The sequence below is a fragment of the Homalodisca vitripennis genome, chromosome 8 (genome assembly GCF_021130785.1).
Source record: "Homalodisca vitripennis isolate AUS2020 chromosome 8, UT_GWSS_2.1, whole genome shotgun sequence".
Lineage (NCBI taxonomy): Eukaryota > Metazoa > Arthropoda > Insecta > Hemiptera > Cicadellidae > Homalodisca > Homalodisca vitripennis.
Genome location: NC_060214.1, coordinates 33205809 through 33228219, shown reverse-complemented (window position 1 = coordinate 33228219; position 22411 = coordinate 33205809). Strand labels below are relative to the sequence as shown.

Here is a 22411-nt window from a genome sequence, read left to right as displayed (position 1 = left end):
AAGTGGTTAGTTATATTTTCCAAATTTCTATATTTAGTATTTTGCTATATATCTTCAAAAATCAACCCTCTGGCTTGATACTTATAATGACAATTTAGCGCCTATTTTAATGGTTTTACAAATAAAATACAATAGCCTAAGTTCTATAGGAGATATAGAAGTGAACATTTTTAAGTGGTTTCCATTTCCAAGTTAACATGGTCTGAAAAATTTTAGCATTAAAACATTTATTTAAAATCTATTATTTGTCTTTTTTGTTTTTTCTGTGTAGTTTTTTTTAAACTATGAATCCTTTGTTTTTCATTTCTATTATTTTTTCTATATTTCTACGCAAAAATGTTCGAGACGAAAATGTTCTACGAAAATATAAACGAGTTCTAAAACATAATCTTCAAAAAGTTGTTGTTGTACATTTTTTTCCTATGTTTTTCATATTAAATACTAAATTTCTTTATTACTTACAACAAATTAAACTGGAAATATGTTGTATGGTTAGAGGTAATAACAACGAAATCATCAATATGGGTCTAGCCATTTTCTTAAACTTAATATCCTTTTGACATTCCCTGTATTACATTTACTAGTGTTCTACCGTTGAATAGTGCTAGTACACAGTCACCTTAAAAGCACCAATTTTACCAACTTAAAAAAGTCCTTTTTTAATTTCAGCATACAGTTACATTTACTTCCTTCTGAAACATTCAACTATGAACTATAAATAAATCTGTTAATATGTTTTTATAGATCATGCTTTTGAGTTTTATTTTATTACTTGAACCTGGTTGACTAATTTAAAAAATACTGTTTTTTATATTTCTTCATTGGAGAATGGATTGAATATTGAGAGACATTAATAATGGTTAATAAAAAATACATTTTCATTACAGCTCCGGTAGTAACACAGCCCTGCAACCCCTCTCCCTGTGGACCATACAGTCAGTGTAGAGAGATCAACGGACAAGCTGTGTGCTCTTGTGTACCTGGCTACATCGGCAGTCCACCCACCTGCAGGCCTGAGTGTGTGGTCAACTCTGACTGTGGCAGGAATGAGGCCTGCAGCAACCAAAAATGCAGAGACCCCTGTCCAGGAACTTGTGGAGTGGGAGCAAGATGCCAAGTCATCAATCATAATCCCATCTGCAGCTGTCCCAGTGGTTTTACAGGAGACCCATTTGTCAGATGTCAGCCCATTCGTAAGTTCCCCTTTTTGATATGATGTAAACTGTTGACAATTTTAAAGCAATATAAAAAATCTTTGAGTAATGATTTAGAGATTCTAATCAATTTATATTGTTTTTACAGCTCCTCCACAGCAGGCCCCTCCAACCAATCCCTGTCAACCTTCACCATGTGGTCCTAACTCTCAATGCAAAGTATCTGGTGACAGTCCATCTTGTTCTTGCCTTCCTGAATACGTCGGAACTCCCCCCAATTGTAGACCTGAGTGTGCAAGCAACAGCGAGTGTTCAAGTCACCTAGCCTGCATCAACCTGAAGTGCAAGGATCCTTGTCCAGGCACTTGTGGAGCCAATGCTATGTGCAGAGTCGTCAGTCATACTCCACAATGTGTTTGTGTGGTTGGCTACATTGGAGATCCATTTGTTCAATGTACACTGCAACAAGGTAAGATATATTCTCTTAAATTTTAATTTTTATGTTTGATACGATTATTTTTATCACTGTCATACTTTTCTTAAAAATCAATATCCAATTTTTGCTCATTCCTTCCAGCTGAACCCATCCAAGAGGTATCAACTCCATGTACACCTTCACCTTGTGGATCTAATGCAGTCTGCAGAGAACAGAATGGTGCAGGAGCCTGCACGTGTCTGCCTGACTACATCGGCAATCCTTACGAAGGATGTCGACCTGAGTGTACCCTCAACACTGACTGTCCTTCCAACAGAGCTTGCATCCGCAACAAATGTCAGGACCCTTGCCCAGGAACTTGTGGACAGAATGCTGACTGTCAGGTTGTCAATCACTTGCCATTGTGTACTTGTCGACCTGGCTACACTGGAGATCCTTTCCGTTTCTGCAACGTAATGCCTCCTCCACCTCGTAAGTATTTCTGTCCTCTGTAGTGAAATTATTCCATTCCAGTAAAGCCATGAAGATTAATAGGTCTTGTGCATTTAAGTAATCTAGTGAATATCAGTAGACATAACTAACTACTTTTTGCTATTCCAGCTGTACAAGCAGAGCCTGTAAACCCTTGCAACCCATCTCCATGTGGACCCAACAGCCAGTGCAGGGAAGTGAATGGACAAGCTGTGTGCTCTTGTCTGCCAACTTACATAGGCCAGCCTCCAGGCTGCAGACCTGAGTGTGTTGTGAGCAGCGAGTGTCCAGCCAACCGAGCTTGTGTCAACCAGAAATGCGCAGATCCTTGTCCTGGCACCTGTGGTCAGAATACTAGATGTCAAGTTATCAATCACAGTCCTATCTGCAGCTGCAATCCAGGCTTCACTGGTGATCCATTCTCAAGATGTTTCCCTGTGCCTCCACGTAAGATCATTATATATTTTCTGTTTGAAAACCATTATAAAAATGGTGCGTAACATGTCTATGGTTAATTGTGGTTTCTATTGTTTGTGTTAAGTAAACTTGCCTATACCAAGAACTATTCGAATTGTTTAGTTAAGAAATGTTTTATAATGTGATAATACTGAAATCCTAGAAAATATTCCATTATAATTATCATAGTTGAACACGTCAGAATATAAATCTGTAATACTACAGAATCTTAGGGCCAAATAATTTTCTTATGCTGTGAAGTTTTTTAGTTTAAATATTATATTTTTTACCTAATTAATCTAATCAGTAATATTTTTTAGTAAATAATTATTTATTCACATTATTAAGCTAGACCATGTCACTCATTGATTTTGCAATTGATCATAAATTTTCTCTCACTCTGTGATATAAAAGATTAGATATATGCAGGTATGCTATTGAGTTAAAATACAATATTATTTTCCAGGTTTTTGGTTGTTTTTTTTTTTTATTTTTTTCAGCTCTATCTAAAATGTTACATACAAAATACACAAGAAAACTTTCAGAACTTTTAGGACCTTTCTATCAAGATTTATAGGACAGACGGGCATTGACAGAAAACAACACGGTTTTAAGAATGTCCTGTTGGTTCATTGTTAATTTATTACTTCTGGAAACTAGAAACAAGAAACAACAGTTGTTTCCCCAAAACAGATATCATAAATAATAGTAGTATGTCGAAATATTATATTTGTGTTTGAGAACAATAGTAATTTTTATACTTTGATGTTTTAGCTCCACCACCACAGTCAGCACCGGTTTATTTAGATCCATGTGTGCCGTCACCTTGTGGACCTTACTCTCAGTGTCGGGATATTGGAGGCTCTCCATCCTGCTCCTGCCTGCCAGAGTACACAGGCACTCCACCCAACTGTAGACCTGAGTGTGTCATCAGTGCTGAGTGTGCCAGCAACCTTGCCTGCATGAGGGAGAAGTGTAGAGACCCCTGTCCAGGATCTTGTGGTGCTGGAGCCCAGTGCAGTGTCATCAACCACACACCTATCTGCACGTGTCCTGAGGGATTCACTGGAGACCCTTTCACCAACTGCTTCCCCAAACCTCCTGATGGTCAGTATCAAAAGTATCAAAGAGATCTTTATCAGTTCAAGGATTCTCCACTTTGTAATATTGTGCAGTATTTCATATTTTATTGTTAATTTACAGTTGAACCAGTACAAGCCAGTGACCCCTGCAACCCATCTCCCTGTGGTCCCAACGCACAGTGTGCTGATGGAGTCTGCACCTGTCTGCCTGAATTCCAAGGAGATCCTTACTCAGGGTGTAGGCCAGAGTGTGTCCTCAACACCGACTGCCCAAGAGACCGGGCTTGTATTCGCAACAAGTGTCAAGATCCTTGTCCTGGAACTTGTGGACAAAATGCTGTCTGTCAAGTAATCAACCATATCCCCATGTGCAGCTGTCCTCAGGGCATGTCAGGCAATCCATTTGTGGATTGTCGACCTATGCAAGGTATTAAAAACACACAATAAAAAAAATTAAACTTGAGAATTTAATTACAGTTTTTTAATTTATTAGGAAACATAGCGTTATGAGAAAATGTCTAGATGCTCAATTGTCTTCATGTTTTTGTATGCTAAAGCTCATTAATTTTTGTTTGTAATAATACAATTGCCAAGTTATGGGCTTAAAATGGTGAATTTAATTATTTGTTTGAATAACAAAAATACCTATTAACTGTTTGTACATCTGTAGTTTTAATGAAAAATGTTATCCAGCACCTGGTTATGAAAATGCAAATTTCCTTTTTAGCTCCAGTAGTCACACAACCTTGCAATCCCTCTCCCTGTGGACCATACAGCCAGTGTAGAGAGATCAATGGACAAGCTGTGTGCTCCTGTGTGCCTGGCTACATCGGCAGTCCACCCACCTGCAGGCCTGAGTGTGTGGTCAACTCTGACTGTGGCAGAAATGAGGCCTGCAGCAACCAGAAATGCAGAGACCCTTGTCCAGGAACTTGTGGAGTAGGAGCAAGATGCCAAGTCATCAACCATAATCCCATCTGCAGCTGTCCCAGTGGTTTTACAGGAGACCCATTCGTTAGATGTCAGCCAATCCGTAAGTTTCCCTCTGCATCATGGCAAAACTGTATATCACTATGTACTTGGTTAAAAATTTGCCTATAATCATTTATAATTACTAATCATATCATGTTGTTTGCAGCTCCTCCACAGCAGGCCCCTCCAACCAATCCCTGTCAACCCTCACCTTGTGGTCCCAACTCTCAGTGCAAAGTGTCTGGAGACAGTCCATCGTGTTCTTGCCTACCTGATTTCATTGGAACACCTCCCAGCTGTAGACCTGAGTGTGTGAGCAACAGCGAGTGTTCCAGTCACCTGGCCTGTATCAACCTGAAGTGCAAGGATCCTTGTCCAGGCACTTGTGGAGCCAATGCTATGTGCAGAGTCGTCAGTCATACTCCACAATGTGTCTGTGTGGTTGGCTACACTGGAGATCCATTTGTCCAGTGCACATTGCAACAAGGTAAAAATGCTGAGTAAAATGTTATTTATATTATTGATATAGTATATTCTTACCTGGGATACTTCTGTTTCAAATCAATACTTATTATTATAAACCTAATTTTCCTCAAATATTCTTTCCAGCTGAACCCATACAAGAGGTATCAACACCATGTACACCTTCACCTTGTGGATCAAACGCAGTCTGCAGAGAACAGAATGGTGCAGGAGCCTGCACGTGTCTACCTGATTACATCGGCAACCCTTATGAAGGATGTCGACCTGAATGTACCCTCAACACTGACTGTCCTTCCAACAGAGCATGCATCCGCAACAAATGTCAGGACCCTTGCCCAGGAACTTGTGGACAGAATGCTGACTGTCAGGTTGTCAACCACTTGCCATTGTGTACTTGTCGATCTGGCTACACTGGAGATCCTTTCCGTTTCTGCAATGTCATGCCACCTCCACCTCGTAAGTGTTTCTGTCTTGTTTGTGTCTCTGTTTTAAACGTAGTAAAGATGATTAAATGAAATTACATATTATTTCGTAAACCATTCTAGCTGTGCAAGCAGAGCCAGTGAACCCTTGCAACCCATCTCCATGTGGACCCAACAGCCAGTGCAGGGAAGTGAATGGACAAGCTGTGTGCTCTTGTCTGCCAACATACATAGGCCAGCCTCCAGGCTGCAGACCTGAGTGTGTTGTGAGCAGCGAGTGTCCAGCCAACCGAGCTTGTGTCAACCAGAAATGTGTGGATCCTTGCCCTGGCACTTGTGGTCAGAATACCAGATGTCAAGTTATCAACCACAGTCCAATATGCAGCTGTAATCCAGGCTTCACTGGTGATCCATTCTCCAGATGTTTTCCCATACCTCCTCGTAAGTGGAGTTTGTACCTACAGCTTTGTTCTTAGTTTCTAAGTTTATTTTTTATTGAAATCCCAATATATATTCATGTATCTTTGTTTAAATTTACATTAGTGTGCTTTGCCTTAAACATTGTTTTCAAAAAATCTTGGTTTGTCTGGTTTAAAAGCTCAAATTTGAAATTTTACGGATTATGACCTATATGTTAATAAATAATTTGATAAAATAAAAACAAAATGTTTTTGAAAGCTTTATTTTTTAATTTGTCTAAAGCAATAATCAGGTTAGCAATGGATATCTTTTTGTTTTTCTTTAACAGTTTTAGTTTCAGGAATGTGTATTTTAATCTTTATTTGCACGTGTATCAGATTATCTGGGAATAATGTTCAAGGCTTTTCTTAGTAAAATAAAGCAAATTCAACTGTGTCAACAAGACAGCATTCATTGGAATAATATGTCATAGTGATCATATTGTGAGTCAAGAGTTTTCTTAAACGGTTAATATAAACAACATGTTTAATTAATATTCAATCACTCATAAAGACCAGGAAATATAATTTAAAATAGAATAGAAATATCAAGTTAATTTTTACAAATTAAAAAAAATGTTAATTGCTGCATGGCAGTTTTATTAAAATTCTACATTAACATTTTACATATAGGAATATACTATAATTTGTATTAATAATTTAACAGATTTTTCATAAGTAAGATGTGGTGTCAAACCATAATTTTTATTGAATCATTGTACATTTCAAAATAATAATTAAAATGTACCATATAGTACAATGAAATTAGGGCATACATTATATATACATTAAATTGTATAACTGGCTATAACTTTTTGTGATTCAATGTTTATTGAATATATATATATATATATATAACGGATGTCAAGTTATCAACCACAGTCCAATGTGTGTTGTATATATATACAGTTCAAGACGAAATTCAGCTTATAGCAAGCCCAGAATGAATAGGACAAAAATATTTTCATCTCTAAAACATTTTGAATTTATTTAATCATTACACTACAATATTTTTCAGCTCCTCCACTTCCAGCTGATCCTATTATCAGAGATCCGTGTGTACCATCTCCTTGTGGACCTTACTCTCAATGTCGGGATATTGGAGGCTCTCCATCCTGCTCCTGCCTGCCAGAGTACACAGGCACTCCACCCAACTGTAGACCTGAGTGTGTCATCAGTGCTGAGTGTGCCAGCAACCTTGCCTGCATGAGGGAGAAATGTAGAGACCCTTGTCCAGGATCTTGTGGTGCTGGAGCCCAGTGCAGTGTCATCAACCACACACCTATCTGCACGTGTCCTGAGGGATTCACTGGAGACCCTTTTACCAGCTGCTTCCCCAAACCTCCTGATGGTGAGTGGTGTAATTATCAAGATCTTTTCAATTTCTTAGATTAATAATTTTGGATGAAAGTGAATTTCTAACCAATTTTCCAATTCAATAAATTTGAGCTGTGGAGTCTCTCAGGGGTCCATTCTCAGTCCAGGTCTCTTTTTTATTCATGTAAACGACATAGGGTCATCATTACTCCATGGGCGACTCGTGCAGTATGCTGATAATACAACTCTTTGTTTCTGCTATAAAACACAATAAAATTTGGAACTCCAAACTTTTGTTGATCTCAACAATCACATCCAATATTTCAGCTCTATCAATCTCACAACAAATTTTGCAAAATCGTTTTCAATTTTTTCTTGCACCCTAGACTCGCAGTGTCACTCTGTCACAATGTTGGCAGACTCCATACTGAAACAGGTACACTCAACAAAAATCCTTGGAATACAGCTGGATCAAAGATTGATCAAATCAACGCTGCATGTGCCAAGCTATCCTTGGGCATTTATGTCTTGAAAGTGATTGCTAAATACTGCCCATTTCAGGTGCTGATGATTGTGTATTATAACCTCTATTACAGAGTAGTACTCTGGGGATCATGTGCAAACACAGACTTCAGGAGGGTATTCCAGCTTCAGAAAAAAGCTGTTTGAATCACTGCAAAATTAAAACTCAGAGAGTTGTGCTAAGAGCCCTTCAAAAGCCTGTGACTGCTGACATTACCCACTCTATACATCATGAAAACCACATTGTTTTTATGTCTAAATGCACCTTGACAAGGCACCAAGACATCCATAAGTATGAAACTAGAGACAGAGAAAACTACCTAACTGGGAGACACAATACGGTAGTTTTTGAACACTCACCCTCACAAGCATGTGTTCACTTCATCAACAGATTGCCAGATTAAATCAGAAATGACCAAATGCTTAAAGAGGTAAAGACTCGCCTGTAACGCTGTTTAGCAATTCAAGCATTATGTAATGTTAGCGAGTTTCAATCACTGCTAGGACTGAGATTGAAAAATTGGTAAGTAATTGAGTCGAATGAATGTACAATAATTGTAAGTTTCAGTGGAGATAATTGGGTTGTGCATTATCAATTGACTATTGGAATGCAATACTTGTTATTGTCTCCTGGAATAAAAGAATTCTATTCTACGTACAAATGTCAACAAGTAATGTTCTTTTGTAGTTGAGCCAGTACAAGCCAGTGACCCCTGCAACCCATCTCCCTGTGGCCCCAACGCACAATGTGCTGATGGAGTCTGCACCTGTCTGCCAGAATTCCAAGGAGATCCTTACTCAGGATGTAGGCCAGAGTGTGTCCTCAATACCGACTGCCCAAGAGACCGAGCCTGTATCCGCAACAAGTGTCAAGACCCTTGTCCTGGTACTTGTGGACAAAACGCTATCTGTCAAGTTATCAACCATATCCCGATGTGCAGCTGTCCTCAGGGCATGTCTGGCAATCCATTTGTGGATTGTCGACCAATGCAAGGTATTTTAGACACTCATACTTTATTATTTTAAATTTAGTACCACATTTTTTGTGTATTGGATTGATAAGGAAATAATTATAACTGGGATAAATGTTGTCAATTTATGCTGCAAACACAGTACTACTACTTGTGTTTCTTATTTATCCAGCTCCACCAGTGACACAGCCCTGTAACCCATCTCCTTGTGGACCATTCAGCCAGTGCAGAGAAGTGAATGGCCAAGCTGTGTGCTCTTGTGTGCCTGGCTACATCGGAAGTCCACCAGCCTGCAGACCTGAGTGTGTTGTCAACTCTGACTGTAACCTCAACCAAGCCTGTAGCAACCAGAAATGCAGAGACCCTTGTCCAGGTACTTGTGGAGTGGGGGCAAGATGTCAAGTCATCAACCACAATCCAATCTGCAGCTGTCCTAATGGCTTTACAGGAGACCCATTTGTCAGATGTCAGCCTATTCGTAAGTATTCCATTAATGTTGTCATCTATGTACATATCTAATATGATTCTAAATAAAATTCAAAAATAAATCTAGTATGATTTTGGATTTTTAGTCATGACCAATTGTGTTTTGCAGCTCCTCCACAGCAGGCTCCACCAACCAACCCCTGTCAACCTTCACCTTGTGGTCCCAACTCTCAGTGCAAAGTGTCTGGAGACAGTCCATCCTGTTCATGTTTACCGGACTTTATTGGAACACCTCCCAACTGTAGACCCGAGTGCGTGAGCAACAGCGAGTGTTCCAGTCACTTGGCCTGCATCAACCAAAAGTGCAAGGATCCTTGTCCAGGCACTTGTGGAGCCAATGCTATGTGCAGAGTTGTCAGTCACACTCCACAATGTGTCTGTTTGGCTGGCTACAATGGGGATCCATTCGTTCAGTGTATTTTGCAACAAGGTAAAGAACCTTTGACAGATATCTCAAAACAGTATATTAACTACTTTATTGCCTTTGCTTAGCATTTTTACTGTGATAAAATTAATTTTCCTTGTGTTCTGTCTACAGCTGAACCTATCCAAGAGGTATCAACACCTTGCACGCCTTCACCTTGTGGATCCAATGCAGTTTGCAGAGAACAGAATGGTGCAGGAGCCTGCACGTGTCTACCTGATTACATCGGCAACCCGTACGAAGGATGTCGACCTGAGTGTACTCTCAACACAGACTGTGCTTCCAACAGAGCTTGCATCCGCAACAAATGTCAGGACCCTTGCCCAGGAACTTGTGGACAGAATGCTGACTGTCAGGTTGTCAACCACTTGCCATTGTGTACTTGTCGATCTGGGTACACTGGAGATCCTTTCCGTTACTGTAACATCATGCCACCTCCACCTCGTAAGTATTTGTGCCTTCTGTAGTATTACTGGCCAATTTAAAAAATGATATTAATTAATATAATAGACACTGTCTAACATTATTCTGCCTTCTATTCCAGCTGTGCAAGCAGAGCCAGTGAACCCTTGCAACCCATCTCCATGTGGACCCAACAGCCAGTGCAGGGAAGTGAATGGACAAGCTGTGTGCTCTTGTCTGCCAACGTACATAGGTCAGCCTCCAGGCTGCAGACCTGAGTGTGTTGTGAGCAGCGAGTGTCCAGCTAACCGAGCTTGTGTCAACCAGAAATGTGTGGATCCTTGTCCTGGCACTTGTGGTCAGAATACCAGATGTCAAGTTATCAATCACAGTCCAATATGCAGTTGTAATCCAGGCTTTACTGGTGATCCATTCTCAAGATGTGTGCCTATACCTCCACGTAAGTGTAATTACTTGATATCTTTAAGAAACCGTGTACAATTGTTTATATAATATTTGAAAAAAAATAATCTTAAACATTTATATTGTTGTAACGGATTCACAACATAAATTGTTTATTTTCATCTTTCTAACATGAATGATTAACCAGAGGTAATAAAAATGGATCCAACAAATCTGCCTTATCAGTAGAATGCATCTTTAGAATTCCTTATATGAAAAAAAAAGTTGTTATAATTTTCAAGTGTTGTTTTAGAATCTTCTTTGTTTGTTATTTTAACGTGGTTCCGTGCTAAGTTTAACTTTAAAATTTAAATACACAGTGATAAAAGGCCTACTTTCATCAATAATTTGTTTTTTCTTTATCTATACATTTTATTTTAATAAAAAAGTCAAATATAAATCAGTGTTATAACTTAATTATTTCTTCCAGTATTGGAGATTCAAAATCCTTATAAATCAACCCTCTAATAAAAAATTCTGAATTAAACGTCTATAGAGTGTGAGCATTTTCGTAAATAAAACATAATTTTTCAGCTCCTCCACCTCCAGCTGATCCTATTATCAGAGATCCATGTGTGCCATCACCTTGTGGACCTTACTCTCAGTGTCGGGATATTGGAGGCTCTCCATCCTGCTCCTGCCTGCCAGAGTACACAGGCACTCCGCCCAACTGTAGACCTGAGTGTGTCATCAGTGCTGAGTGTGCCAGCAACCTTGCCTGCATGAGGGAGAAGTGTAGAGACCCCTGTCCAGGATCTTGTGGTGCTGGAGCCCAGTGCAGTGTCATCAACCACACACCTATCTGCACGTGTCCTGAGGGATTCACTGGAGACCCTTTCACGAACTGCGTCCCCAAACCTCCTGATGGTGAGTGTCAAAATTTTCAAAGAGATCAGTTCCAGGATTCTCCATTTTGTATTATTGTGCAGTATTTCATATTTTATTGTTAATTTACAGTTGAGCCGGTGCAAGCCAGTGACCCCTGCAACCCATCTCCCTGTGGCCCCAATGCCCAGTGTGCTGATGGAGTCTGCACCTGCCTGCCAGAATTCCAAGGAGATCCTTACTCAGGATGTAGACCAGAGTGTGTCCTCAACACCGACTGCCCAAGAGACCGAGCTTGTATTCGCAACAAGTGTCAAGACCCTTGTCCTGGTACTTGTGGACAAAACGCTATCTGTCAAGTTATCAACCATATCCCGATGTGCAGCTGTCCTCAGGGCATGTCTGGCAATCCATTTGTTGATTGCCGTCCAATGCAAGGTGTGTGAGGTATTTGACCTACAACTGATGATAAGTTGAACTCTACAGTTACATTATTTAATAAACTTTTGTTTTTATTGTGAATAGTAGCAATAACAAAATAATGTTTTTATCGAGTGACAATTTGGAAATTTCCCACTAAAACATTTTCTAGGGTATGTAATACTTTCTTTTTGTTAATAAAGATAACAAAGTGTTTTGAGCTACTCTTCTATCCCGAATGGTAAAACTGATGTTCTTCATTTTCACTAAATAATTCACCTTTGTATAAATCTAAATGTTGTTCATTCTTTAAAAGTTTGTTTTTATCTTCTAGGGAACAATAGAATCATACCAAACACTTGATATACCCCATAGATCTGCCCTTAATATAAATTTGGAACCCTTTATTTCATTACACAAACTAGTGATTTGATAATTTTTTACAAACATTTTACATAAGTAGATCACAAACACTTTTGAAATAACATTATTGTAACGAACTCTGATATTATATGTCTCATTTTTTTCCTAGCCAATTTTCTAAAGGGGTTTGTTTAAAATTCAGTTAGGTCACATCTTATGAAAAATTACTGATTTAATTATCATGTATACTTTTTTTAAATTAAATGTACAAAATTTGTATTATGCATTATTTAATAGAATTCAATCTACTTTGGACATATTTTACCATCATTTCAGTCCTGTATTTTACCCTGAGTACTCAATTAAATTTTTTTAAATATTTTGATTAGAACTTTTACTCTTCCTACCTATAAAAAAACAAAAATGTATTAGATATTCTTATGTATAATTCCTTTTTTCAGTCTAATCCCTAACTTAGGTTCACTTTAAATAGTTTGACTTACTTAATACAAGTCTTCCACAATTAGATCTTTAAATAATTTCCCACATGAGTATTCATTCTCTTAGTTTTGTTTTTCCTTAATATGTATATAAGCTGTCTTTTTTTCTCCAGCTCCAGTAGTAACACAGCCCTGCAACCCGTCTCCTTGTGGACCATACAGTCAGTGTAGAGAGATCAACGGACAAGCTGTGTGCTCTTGTGTGCCTGGCTACATCGGCAGTCCACCCACCTGCAGGCCTGAGTGTGTGGTCAACTCTGACTGTGGCAGAAATGAGGCCTGCAGCAACCAGAAGTGTAGAGACCCTTGTCCAGGAACTTGTGGAGTGGGAGCAAGATGCCAAGTCATCAATCATAATCCCATCTGCAGCTGTCCCAATGGTTTTACAGGAGACCCATTTGTCAGATGTCAGACCATTCGTAAGTTTTCCTTATTGTTATGATGTAAATAGTTGGTAACTTAACGGCAATATAAAAATTTTTTTAAGTGATCATTGTGATTCTAATCACATTTTATTGTATTTGCAGCTCCTCCACAGCAAGCCCCACCAACCAACCCCTGTCAACCCTCACCTTGTGGTCCTAACTCTCAATGCAAAGTGACCGGAGATAGTCCATCCTGTTCCTGCCTGCCTGAATACATTGGAACTCCTCCCAACTGTAGACCTGAGTGTGTGAGCAACAGCGAGTGTTCCAGTCACCTGGCCTGCATCAATCAGAAGTGCAAGGATCCTTGTCCAGGCACTTGTGGAGCCAATGCTATGTGCAGAGTCGTCAGTCATACTCCACAATGTGTCTGTGTGGTTGGATACACTGGAGATCCTTTTGTCCAATGTATTCTACAACAAGGTATGAAACCTCTATGTTAAATATAATATCAACCATTAAATTGTCAGGTTAACCATATATTTACACCTGCTTTGTTATAAAACTAAACTTTTATTTTATATTGTTTCCAGCTGAACCTATCCAAGAGGTATCAACACCATGTACACCTTCTCCTTGTGGATCTAACGCAGTTTGCAGAGAACAGAATGGTGCAGGAGCCTGCACGTGTCTACCTGATTACATTGGCAACCCCTATGAAGGATGTCGACCTGAGTGTACCCTTAACACTGATTGTCCTTCCAACAGAGCTTGCATCCGCAACAAATGTCAGGACCCTTGCCCAGGAACTTGTGGACAGAATGCTGACTGTCAGGTTGTCAACCACTTGCCATTGTGTACTTGTCGACCTGGCTACACTGGAGACCCTTTCCGCTTCTGTAATGTCATGCCTCCTCCATCTCGTAAGTATTTGTGTTTTGTTTAGTAATATATTGAATTCAATATGGTAAAGATGAAAAGATATTATTCAATAACATTTTACAAATTATTTCAGCTGTACAAGCAGAGCCTGTAAACCCTTGCAACCCATCTCCATGTGGACCCAACAGCCAGTGCAGGGAAGTGAATGGACAAGCTGTGTGCTCTTGTCTGCCAACTTACATAGGCCAGCCTCCAGGCTGCAGACCTGAGTGTGTTGTGAGCAGCGAGTGTCCAGCCAACCGAGCTTGTGTTAACCAGAAATGTGTGGATCCATGTCCTGGCACTTGTGGTCAGAATACCAGATGTCAAGTTATCAACCACAGTCCTATCTGCAGCTGTAATCAGGGTTTTACTGGTGATCCTTTCTCCAGATGTTTCCCTGTGCCTCCTCGTAAGTTTAATTACACAATAATATAAATTAAAATTTTTTTTGTAGTTAAGAGGTACAAGGAAGGCATTTATGGGATATAATTTGGTAAAACTTTTAATAATGATGAGGACTCTCGACACAAAGTTTTAAACATGTTGTCTTAAAATCAAAAATAGTTAATTTTTCTTCAAGCGTATTATTTCCTGTAGAGCATCATTTCACTAGAGTTTCGATTGTGTTTATTAATTTTTGCAACTCTTGCCTTCTGTAAGAAATATATCTTGCAGTCATAAGCACTTTACAACTGCAAGAGCTTTTAAATTCTCATTTAATATTTTATAATTTTAATGTAACACACATTTTTCTTTACTAATAATTGTATTGAATTTACTTTTTTTGCTTTTAATGCATCAATTAAATTAATTTTGTCTAATATTACATTCAATTAGGTGATTTAACACAAGATGAATCATTATAATTATGATGGCAAGTTATCAGCCAAATATATTACTCTTTTTTGCATTATATTTGTGTTCTCTTTTTTGTCATAACCATTGCCTATTAGAACATTTATATGGTTAACAGTTCAGTGATGACACAGATTTATTCTGCCATTATACAGTAGAACCCCTCATATCCGGCCACCACGGGACCGAGCCCCTGGCCGGATAACGATTCTGCCGGATAAACCAACCTACAGTACACAGCACTTGACGAAACAAAACAATTGTACTGTACTGTACTAACCGCACTGGAAATAATCAACGAACTGTTTACAGGTTAAACCTATTAGCTCAACTGAGGACAACACAGGAAAATGTAAACAAATAGATACACCAAAATAACGCAAGAGTGGGAGACTAGTGCGTGCACTGCGCGTCTGCAAGCCGTGGTAAATAAATTTCGATATTGGCTTCCGGGAATTGGCCGGATAAACCGAGGTGCGGTAAAACCGAGGCCGGATATGAGGGGTTCTACTGTATTATGAATTGCTTATTGGAATGATCTATTTAGCACTGAATCTTTATTTACAGATCCAAACACAAATCTAAACTTTCTAACCTTTTGGAGTAGCTTAAGAATTTTTAAAATTTTGTTAGTTCTTTGAGTTTAATTTTTATAAAACTTATCATCATGGATATTTTTAGCACCACCACCACCAGCTGATCCTATTATCAGAGATCCATGTGTACCGTCACCTTGTGGACCTTACTCTCAATGTCGGGATATTGGAGGCTCTCCATCCTGCTCCTGCATGCCAGAGTACACAGGCACTCCACCCAACTGTAGACCTGAGTGTGTCATCAGTGCTGAGTGTGCCAGCAACCTTGCCTGCATGAGGGAGAAGTGTAGAGACCCCTGTCCAGGATCTTGTGGTGCTGGAGCCCAGTGCAGTGTCATCAACCACACACCTATCTGCACGTGTCCTGAGGGATTCACTGGAGACCCTTTCACCAACTGCTTCCCCAAACCTCCTGATGGTCAGTATCAAAAGTATCAAAGAGATCTTTATCAGTTCAAGGATTCTTCACTTTGTGCAGTATTTCATATTTTATTGTTAATTTACAGTTGAGCCAGTACAAGCCAGTGACCCCTGCAACCCATCTCCCTGTGGCCCCAACGCCCAGTGTGCTGATGGAGTCTGCACCTGTCTACCAGAATTCCAAGGAGATCCTTACTCAGGATGTAGACCAGAGTGTGTTCTCAACACCGACTGCCCAAGGGACCGAGCTTGTATTCGCAACAAGTGTCAAGACCCTTGTCCTGGAACTTGTGGACAAAATGCTGTCTGTCAAGTCATCAATCACATCCCCATGTGCAGCTGTCCTCAGGGCATGTCTGGCAATCCATTTGTTGATTGCCGTCCAATGCAAGGTATTTAAGACACTCTCTAAAAGAAAATTAACTTAAGAGTTTCTTAGCAGAATTTCTAACATAATTGGGAAGTGTAGAATAAAAAAAGGCCTGTTGCTTCAATATTACATGATCTGTTCGGTCACAGAATCTCATTTTTCCCTTTATAATACATATGCCAAATTATGGATGTAAAGTTTTTTTTTACTTGTATTGTATTTTAATTATATTAACTGTGTTTAGTTCTCATATTGTCCAAATGACAACAGATAATTCTTGTTGATATCTTGAACTATTATTTTATTCATACAAGTACATGTATTTCAGAGGTTTAATGAAAGACATTATTAGTACTTAAAAGTGTTAAAAATAAACTTCATTTTCAGCTCCTGTAGTAACACAGCCCTGCAACCCGTCACCTTGTGGACCATACAGTCAGTGTAGAGAGATCAATGGACAGGCTGTGTGCTCTTGTGTGCCTGGCTACATCGGCAGTCCACCCACCTGCAGGCCTGAGTGTGTGGTCAACTCTGACTGTGGCAGGAATGAAGCCTGCAGCAACCAGAAGTGTAGGAACCCTTGTCCTGGAACTTGTGGTGTAGGGGCAAGATGTGAAGTGGTCAACCACAACCCCATCTGTAGCTGTCCACCTCGCTTCACTGGCGACCCTTTCATCAGATGCACACAAATAGGTAATTTCAATGTGCTCTAGCACGCATACTGCACTATTATACTTGCACATTTTGGTACCACTTCCAACTGATTTTTGGATTGTAAGTAATTTAAATTTGTATGGATTTTAGTTGTATCCCAGACACCACCAGAACCACAAAACCCCTGTCTCCCCTCACCATGTGGGCCATTCTCGGAGTGTAGAGTGTCTGGAGACAGTCCATCCTGCTCCTGCCTGACAGAATACATCGGAACTCCTCCCAACTGTAGACCTGAGTGTGTGAGCAACAGCGAGTGTTCCAGTCACCTGGCCTGCATCAACCAGAAGTGTAAGGATCCTTGTCCAGGCACTTGTGGAGCCAATGCTATGTGCAGAGTTGTCAGTCACACTCCACAGTGTGTCTGTGTGGTTGGCTACACTGGAGATCCATTCGTCCAATGTATTCTGCAACAAGGTAAGAAGTTATGCAGAAGTATACATGTTTTTAGGAATTAACTAAACCATTAAATTACATATTTTTGTATTTATTTGTTTTAAAACTGAATTTCCACCTTCATTGTTTCCAGCTGAACCTATCCAAGAGGTATCAACTCCATGCACACCTTCACCTTGTGGATCCAATGCAGTCTGCAGAGAACAGAATGGTGCAGGAGCCTGCACATGTCTACCTGACTACATCGGCAACCCTTACGAAGGATGTCGACCTGAGTGTACTCTCAACACAGACTGCCCTTCCAACAGAGCTTGTATTCGCAACAAATGTCAGGACCCTTGCCCAGGAACATGTGGACAGAATGCTGACTGTCAGGTTGTCAACCACTTGCCATTGTGTACTTGTCGACCTGGCTACACTGGAGATCCTTTCCGTTTCTGCAATGTCATGCCTCCTCCATCTCGTAAGTATTTGTGTTTTCTATAATGGTACTATTTCATTCTGTCTAATACATAAAGATTGAAATATTTCATCATAGTTCTTTCTGTCTCTCTAGCTGTGCAAGCTGAGCCAGTGAACCCTTGCAATCCATCTCCATGTGGACCCAACAGCCAGTGCAGGGAAGTGAATGGACAAGCTGTGTGCTCTTGTCTGCCAACATACATAGGCCAGCCCCCAGGCTGCAGACCTGAGTGTGTTGTGAGCAGTGAGTGTCCAGCCAACCGAGCTTGTGTCAACCAGAAATGTGTGGATCCTTGTCCTGGTACTTGTGGTCAGAATACTAGATGTCAGGTCATCAACCACAGTCCTATCTGCAGCTGCAATCAAGGTTTCACTGGTGATCCTTTCTCCAGATGTTTCCCTGTACCTCCACGTAAGTTTAAAGATTTTTGTAAATAATTATTTACTCCCTATAACCTCAAGGAGAAAAGAATGAAATAACTAATGAGAAAACCTTGTTATTAAATTACAATAATATTTACACAAGTCCAAATTTATCAATACTCACCTATTATTATACTTTAATAAACTTTAGAATTAAAAACTATTTTTCTTAGGCAAATATTTGTAAAATCAGTAATTGTGTTTCTCAGCTCCACCACCTCCAGCTGATCCTATTATCAGAGATCCATGTGTGCCGTCACCTTGTGGACCTTACTCTCAGTGTCGGGATATTGGAGGCTCTCCATCCTGCTCCTGTCTGCCAGAGTACACAGGCACTCCACCCAACTGTAGACCTGAGTGTGTCATCAGTGCTGAGTGTGCCAGCAACCTTGCCTGCATGAGGGAGAAGTGTAGAGACCCCTGTCCAGGATCTTGTGGTGCTGGAGCCCAGTGCAGTGTCATCAACCACACACCTATCTGCACATGTCCTGAGGGATTCACTGGAGACCCTTTCACCAATTGCTTCCCCAAACCTCCTGATGGTGAGTGTCAGATTTATTAAAGACAACTTAACCAACTCTAAGGCTATTTGTTTTCAATTGTTGTACAAAATACATTATTAACATTTATTTCCAGTTGAACCAGTACAAGCTAGTGATCCATGCAACCCATCTCCCTGTGGCCCCAATGCGCAGTGTGCTGATGGACTCTGCACCTGTCTGCCTGAATTCCAAGGTGACCCTTATTCAGGATGTCGGCCAGAGTGTGTCCTCAACACCGACTGTCCAAGAAATCGAGCGTGTATCCGCAACAAGTGTCAAGATCCTTGTCCTGGAACATGTGGACAAGGAGCAAATTGTGAAGTCATCAATCACATTCCCATGTGTACATGCCCATCAGGAATGTCTGGAAACCCATTTGTTCAGTGCAGCCCATTTGAAGGTAACTAATTGTAGATCAGTTTTTAATCGTTAAACATCTGTAATATTGTCTAAGGTTAATTCCGGATTGGTTGCACCATCGTACACCTGGCTTGGAAGCCATGTACTTTTTTCGTTGTGCGCCATACCTGTAAACATAAAACATGTATACAACCTTAAGCAAGACAAAGTATCCTGTAGTTGAGAATTCTTTTGGTCACTTGAAATAATAATGAAATACACATTTTAATTCAGTATTTATTTCATGATCATAATGGCTAAGCTGTATTTTATTTATTGTACTAGCTCCAGTAGTAACACAGCCCTGCAACCCATCTCCTTGTGGACCATACAGTCAGTGTAGAGAGATCAATGGACAGGCTGTGTGCTCTTGTGTGCCTGGCTACATCGGCAGTCCACCCACCTGCAGGCCTGAGTGTGTGGTCAACTCTGACTGTGGCAGGAATGAAGCCTGCAGCAACCAGAAGTGTAGGAACCCTTGTCCTGGAACTTGTGGTGTAGGGGCAAGGTGTGAAGTGGTCAACCACAACCCCATCTGTAGCTGTCCACCTCGCTTCACTGGAGACCCATTTGTCAGATGCCAACAATTACGTAAGTACTTTTTCATCAGGTACTGGTGAACATTTATCCAAAGAAAACCTCTGGTATACATTTTTAAAATAATAATTTTTCTGCCTTACGAAATGTATTTTGTTTTTACATGTCTTTTCCATCATAAAATTGCCTTTTTAACCTTATGGAGAGATAACATAGTAGAAATTTATTATTATGTACTGTTTGTGGGAGAATTTAGGTAATTGCATATTAAAACTTAGTAATAACATCATTAAACATGTGGCAAGCAGTTTATTATCGACTTAATGAAACGTCCAATCAAATCAGAACATTCACTGCATATCAAAACTTATGGCACCATATTTACTTCCAAGTTTTGATGTACTGTGCAATATAACCATAGCAAACCATCAATTATTCTGTATTGATGTACATCTACACCAGAGACAATTTAATTTTCGATTTCGGTCTAGAAAAATTTGTTCGAATGTTTTTCAAACTATATTTTTATAATATTTATAGTTTATCATTAAAAATAGTAATTTAATATTTCTGAGTGCATGTATTTTTTATTTATTTTTGTTAATGTATTAATGTTTCAACTCTGTTTGCTGTTGTTGCAGCTGAAATCCAAGCAACGCCTGTTCCCCAAAATCCCTGCGTACCTTCACCATGTGGACCATTCTCGCAATGCAGAGTGTCAGGTGACAGTCCATCCTGTTCTTGCCTTCCTGACTACATCGGAACTCCTCCCAACTGTAGACCCGAGTGTGTGAGCAACAGCGAGTGTTCCAGCCACCTGGCCTGCATCAACCAGAAGTGCAAGGATCCTTGTCCAGGCACTTGTGGAGCCAATGCTATGTGTAGAGTTGTCAGTCACACTCCACAGTGCTTCTGTGTGGAAGGATTTACAGGAAATCCATTCACCGGATGCACCGTCGTTCAGTGTAAGATCATTTCCAATCGTGAAACCACTAATGGGCTACTTTATCAATAAAACTTTGCTGTATATTCATACATACTGATGTATGTATATACAGTGTTACGTTTGAGTATTGGTTTTGTTTACACTAACTCTGCTTACTAACATGGCATGGTATAAGGTGAATTTCTATTTGGAAGGCTTACAATTCTGCAGATATACTATCCTTGTGTGTCATAACTCGAATTCCCCATTAAGGTGAATGCTGTTCACATATTCCCTTATTTTACTAAGGACAATGCTTAAATACGTCCATCTAAATTCATGTACATAAATACACTATCGTGTATAAATTATGTATGCTGTATTGCATGGTTTGTTTTACGTTTCTCCTCACCCAAAACTCCCCTTTCTTTATGTCTGTTACGTAAAATATTTTTTTTTTTCACAGTAAATAAATTGTTCTAGCACTAGTTTTTTGGAGTTCATAATTTTTTTTTTTCAATTTACCGAGTTAAAAATTAATTCATATCTCTTTTGGTACATTACGCATATGGTATCACCCGTAGATACAAGTGATGAACTCCTTTGTCTAAAATGACAGGCAAGAGGTCGCAAGATCACCGTGTGAGTGTAATCCATTGTCACCGATTCTATGGTGCCTTGACTTGTTGTGCTGGTATGAGGCAAAGAAATTAAAGTCAAAGGACGGAGCATGTCCTTCGAAATAGAAATGCCCTTCTAGAAGAAGGACAATCTGTGCTTCCAAGACAGCAAAAGTCCGTTTGTAACAGGATATGATGCTAATTTACGTCTGGAATTTCCTAACCCCTGGTCACAACATTAAACATGTGCTATAAAACAAACAGTATGGCCATATGTAGCTTGTAACTAATGAAGCAAATGGTAAACAACTACTAGTCATTTATGGCGATGTTCTGTGTGTGAGATACAAATTAGTAAATTAATTGAACTATTCATTTAGTACTCCTTTCCCTCTGTGTGTCCTCAATATGGTTGGTTATGGGTTTGCATGTGTAACAGTACGTGATTATAACTGCTTATGTAGCATTTGTCGTAGTCATAAATATTAATCATAGTAATTCAGTAGATTGTGGAAACATGTGTGATTGAGATAAATATTTAATGAATTATATTTTAATTATAAAAGTCACTTAGAAATTTATATACAGTACAATGTTTCAAGTTTAATTGTTTGTAAAATATCCATGATTCAACATATGATTTGGTCTGATACGTGGAAGAAAAAGATTCTAAACTTGGCAGAGGAGATTGTAACCAGTTTCTTCGCAACAAGGACATCAAGAATAAATCAGTGAAACAGTTATTTTTTTCAAATTAATAATTTTTTAATTCTTTTGTGAATTCAAATGTATTAATATTAAAACCCCATGTTTTTATCTAGTTACTTATTTTCTTCTGAGTATGCAAAAGTGTCTAGTCATTTTAAAATAACTGTCATTATTAATTTTTAGTTGGATCTATAGTGTAGTATAGTTTTTTAGTTAAACTAGTATACATAAAAATTTAAATTTTAAAATATAAATTCATCGATCATTAATTTTTATTATCTTAGTTCTTTGGACTATACAGCCGATGTTATTGCTGTCATCTAAGTTTTACAACTCACATTATATTCAAACTTTGCTAATACACTTTAAATCTTTAAATATTTCAAAATCAATTTTTAAATTTGTGAAGAGCCTTCTTTAGTTAACATATTTTGAATCAAACCTAAATAGATTCTTTACTTGTAATAAATAAAATAAACTGTATTATTTTATTTAAAAAGTAACAAATATTAAGTTTTTCTATTCTAAATCA

At 39.1% G+C, this 22411-nt stretch overlaps 1 protein-coding gene across 1 annotated transcript in view; it reads left to right on the top strand.

Annotated features, from left to right (window-relative positions):
• Positions 1–22411, top strand: part of LOC124367525 — a 277317-nt gene that overhangs the window by 245486 nt on the left and 9420 nt on the right. The window contains exons 101-132 of the mRNA XM_046824409.1: positions 888–1193; positions 1303–1623; positions 1732–2061; positions 2191–2508; positions 3292–3624; positions 3721–4026; positions 4327–4632; positions 4738–5058; positions 5181–5510; positions 5600–5917; positions 6953–7285; positions 8462–8767; positions 8917–9222; positions 9340–9660; positions 9769–10098; positions 10199–10516; positions 11053–11385; positions 11476–11781; positions 12740–13045; positions 13154–13474; positions 13585–13914; positions 14007–14324; positions 15452–15784; positions 15873–16178; positions 16544–16849; positions 16961–17284; positions 17397–17726; positions 17820–18137; positions 18358–18690; positions 18785–19090; positions 19375–19680; positions 20268–20591. Of these exons, the coding sequence (XP_046680365.1) occupies positions 888–1193; positions 1303–1623; positions 1732–2061; positions 2191–2508; positions 3292–3624; positions 3721–4026; positions 4327–4632; positions 4738–5058; positions 5181–5510; positions 5600–5917; positions 6953–7285; positions 8462–8767; positions 8917–9222; positions 9340–9660; positions 9769–10098; positions 10199–10516; positions 11053–11385; positions 11476–11781; positions 12740–13045; positions 13154–13474; positions 13585–13914; positions 14007–14324; positions 15452–15784; positions 15873–16178; positions 16544–16849; positions 16961–17284; positions 17397–17726; positions 17820–18137; positions 18358–18690; positions 18785–19090; positions 19375–19680; positions 20268–20591 (10203 nt within the window). The remainder of the gene's footprint in view (positions 1–887; positions 1194–1302; positions 1624–1731; positions 2062–2190; positions 2509–3291; positions 3625–3720; positions 4027–4326; positions 4633–4737; positions 5059–5180; positions 5511–5599; positions 5918–6952; positions 7286–8461; positions 8768–8916; positions 9223–9339; positions 9661–9768; positions 10099–10198; positions 10517–11052; positions 11386–11475; positions 11782–12739; positions 13046–13153; positions 13475–13584; positions 13915–14006; positions 14325–15451; positions 15785–15872; positions 16179–16543; positions 16850–16960; positions 17285–17396; positions 17727–17819; positions 18138–18357; positions 18691–18784; positions 19091–19374; positions 19681–20267; positions 20592–22411) is intronic.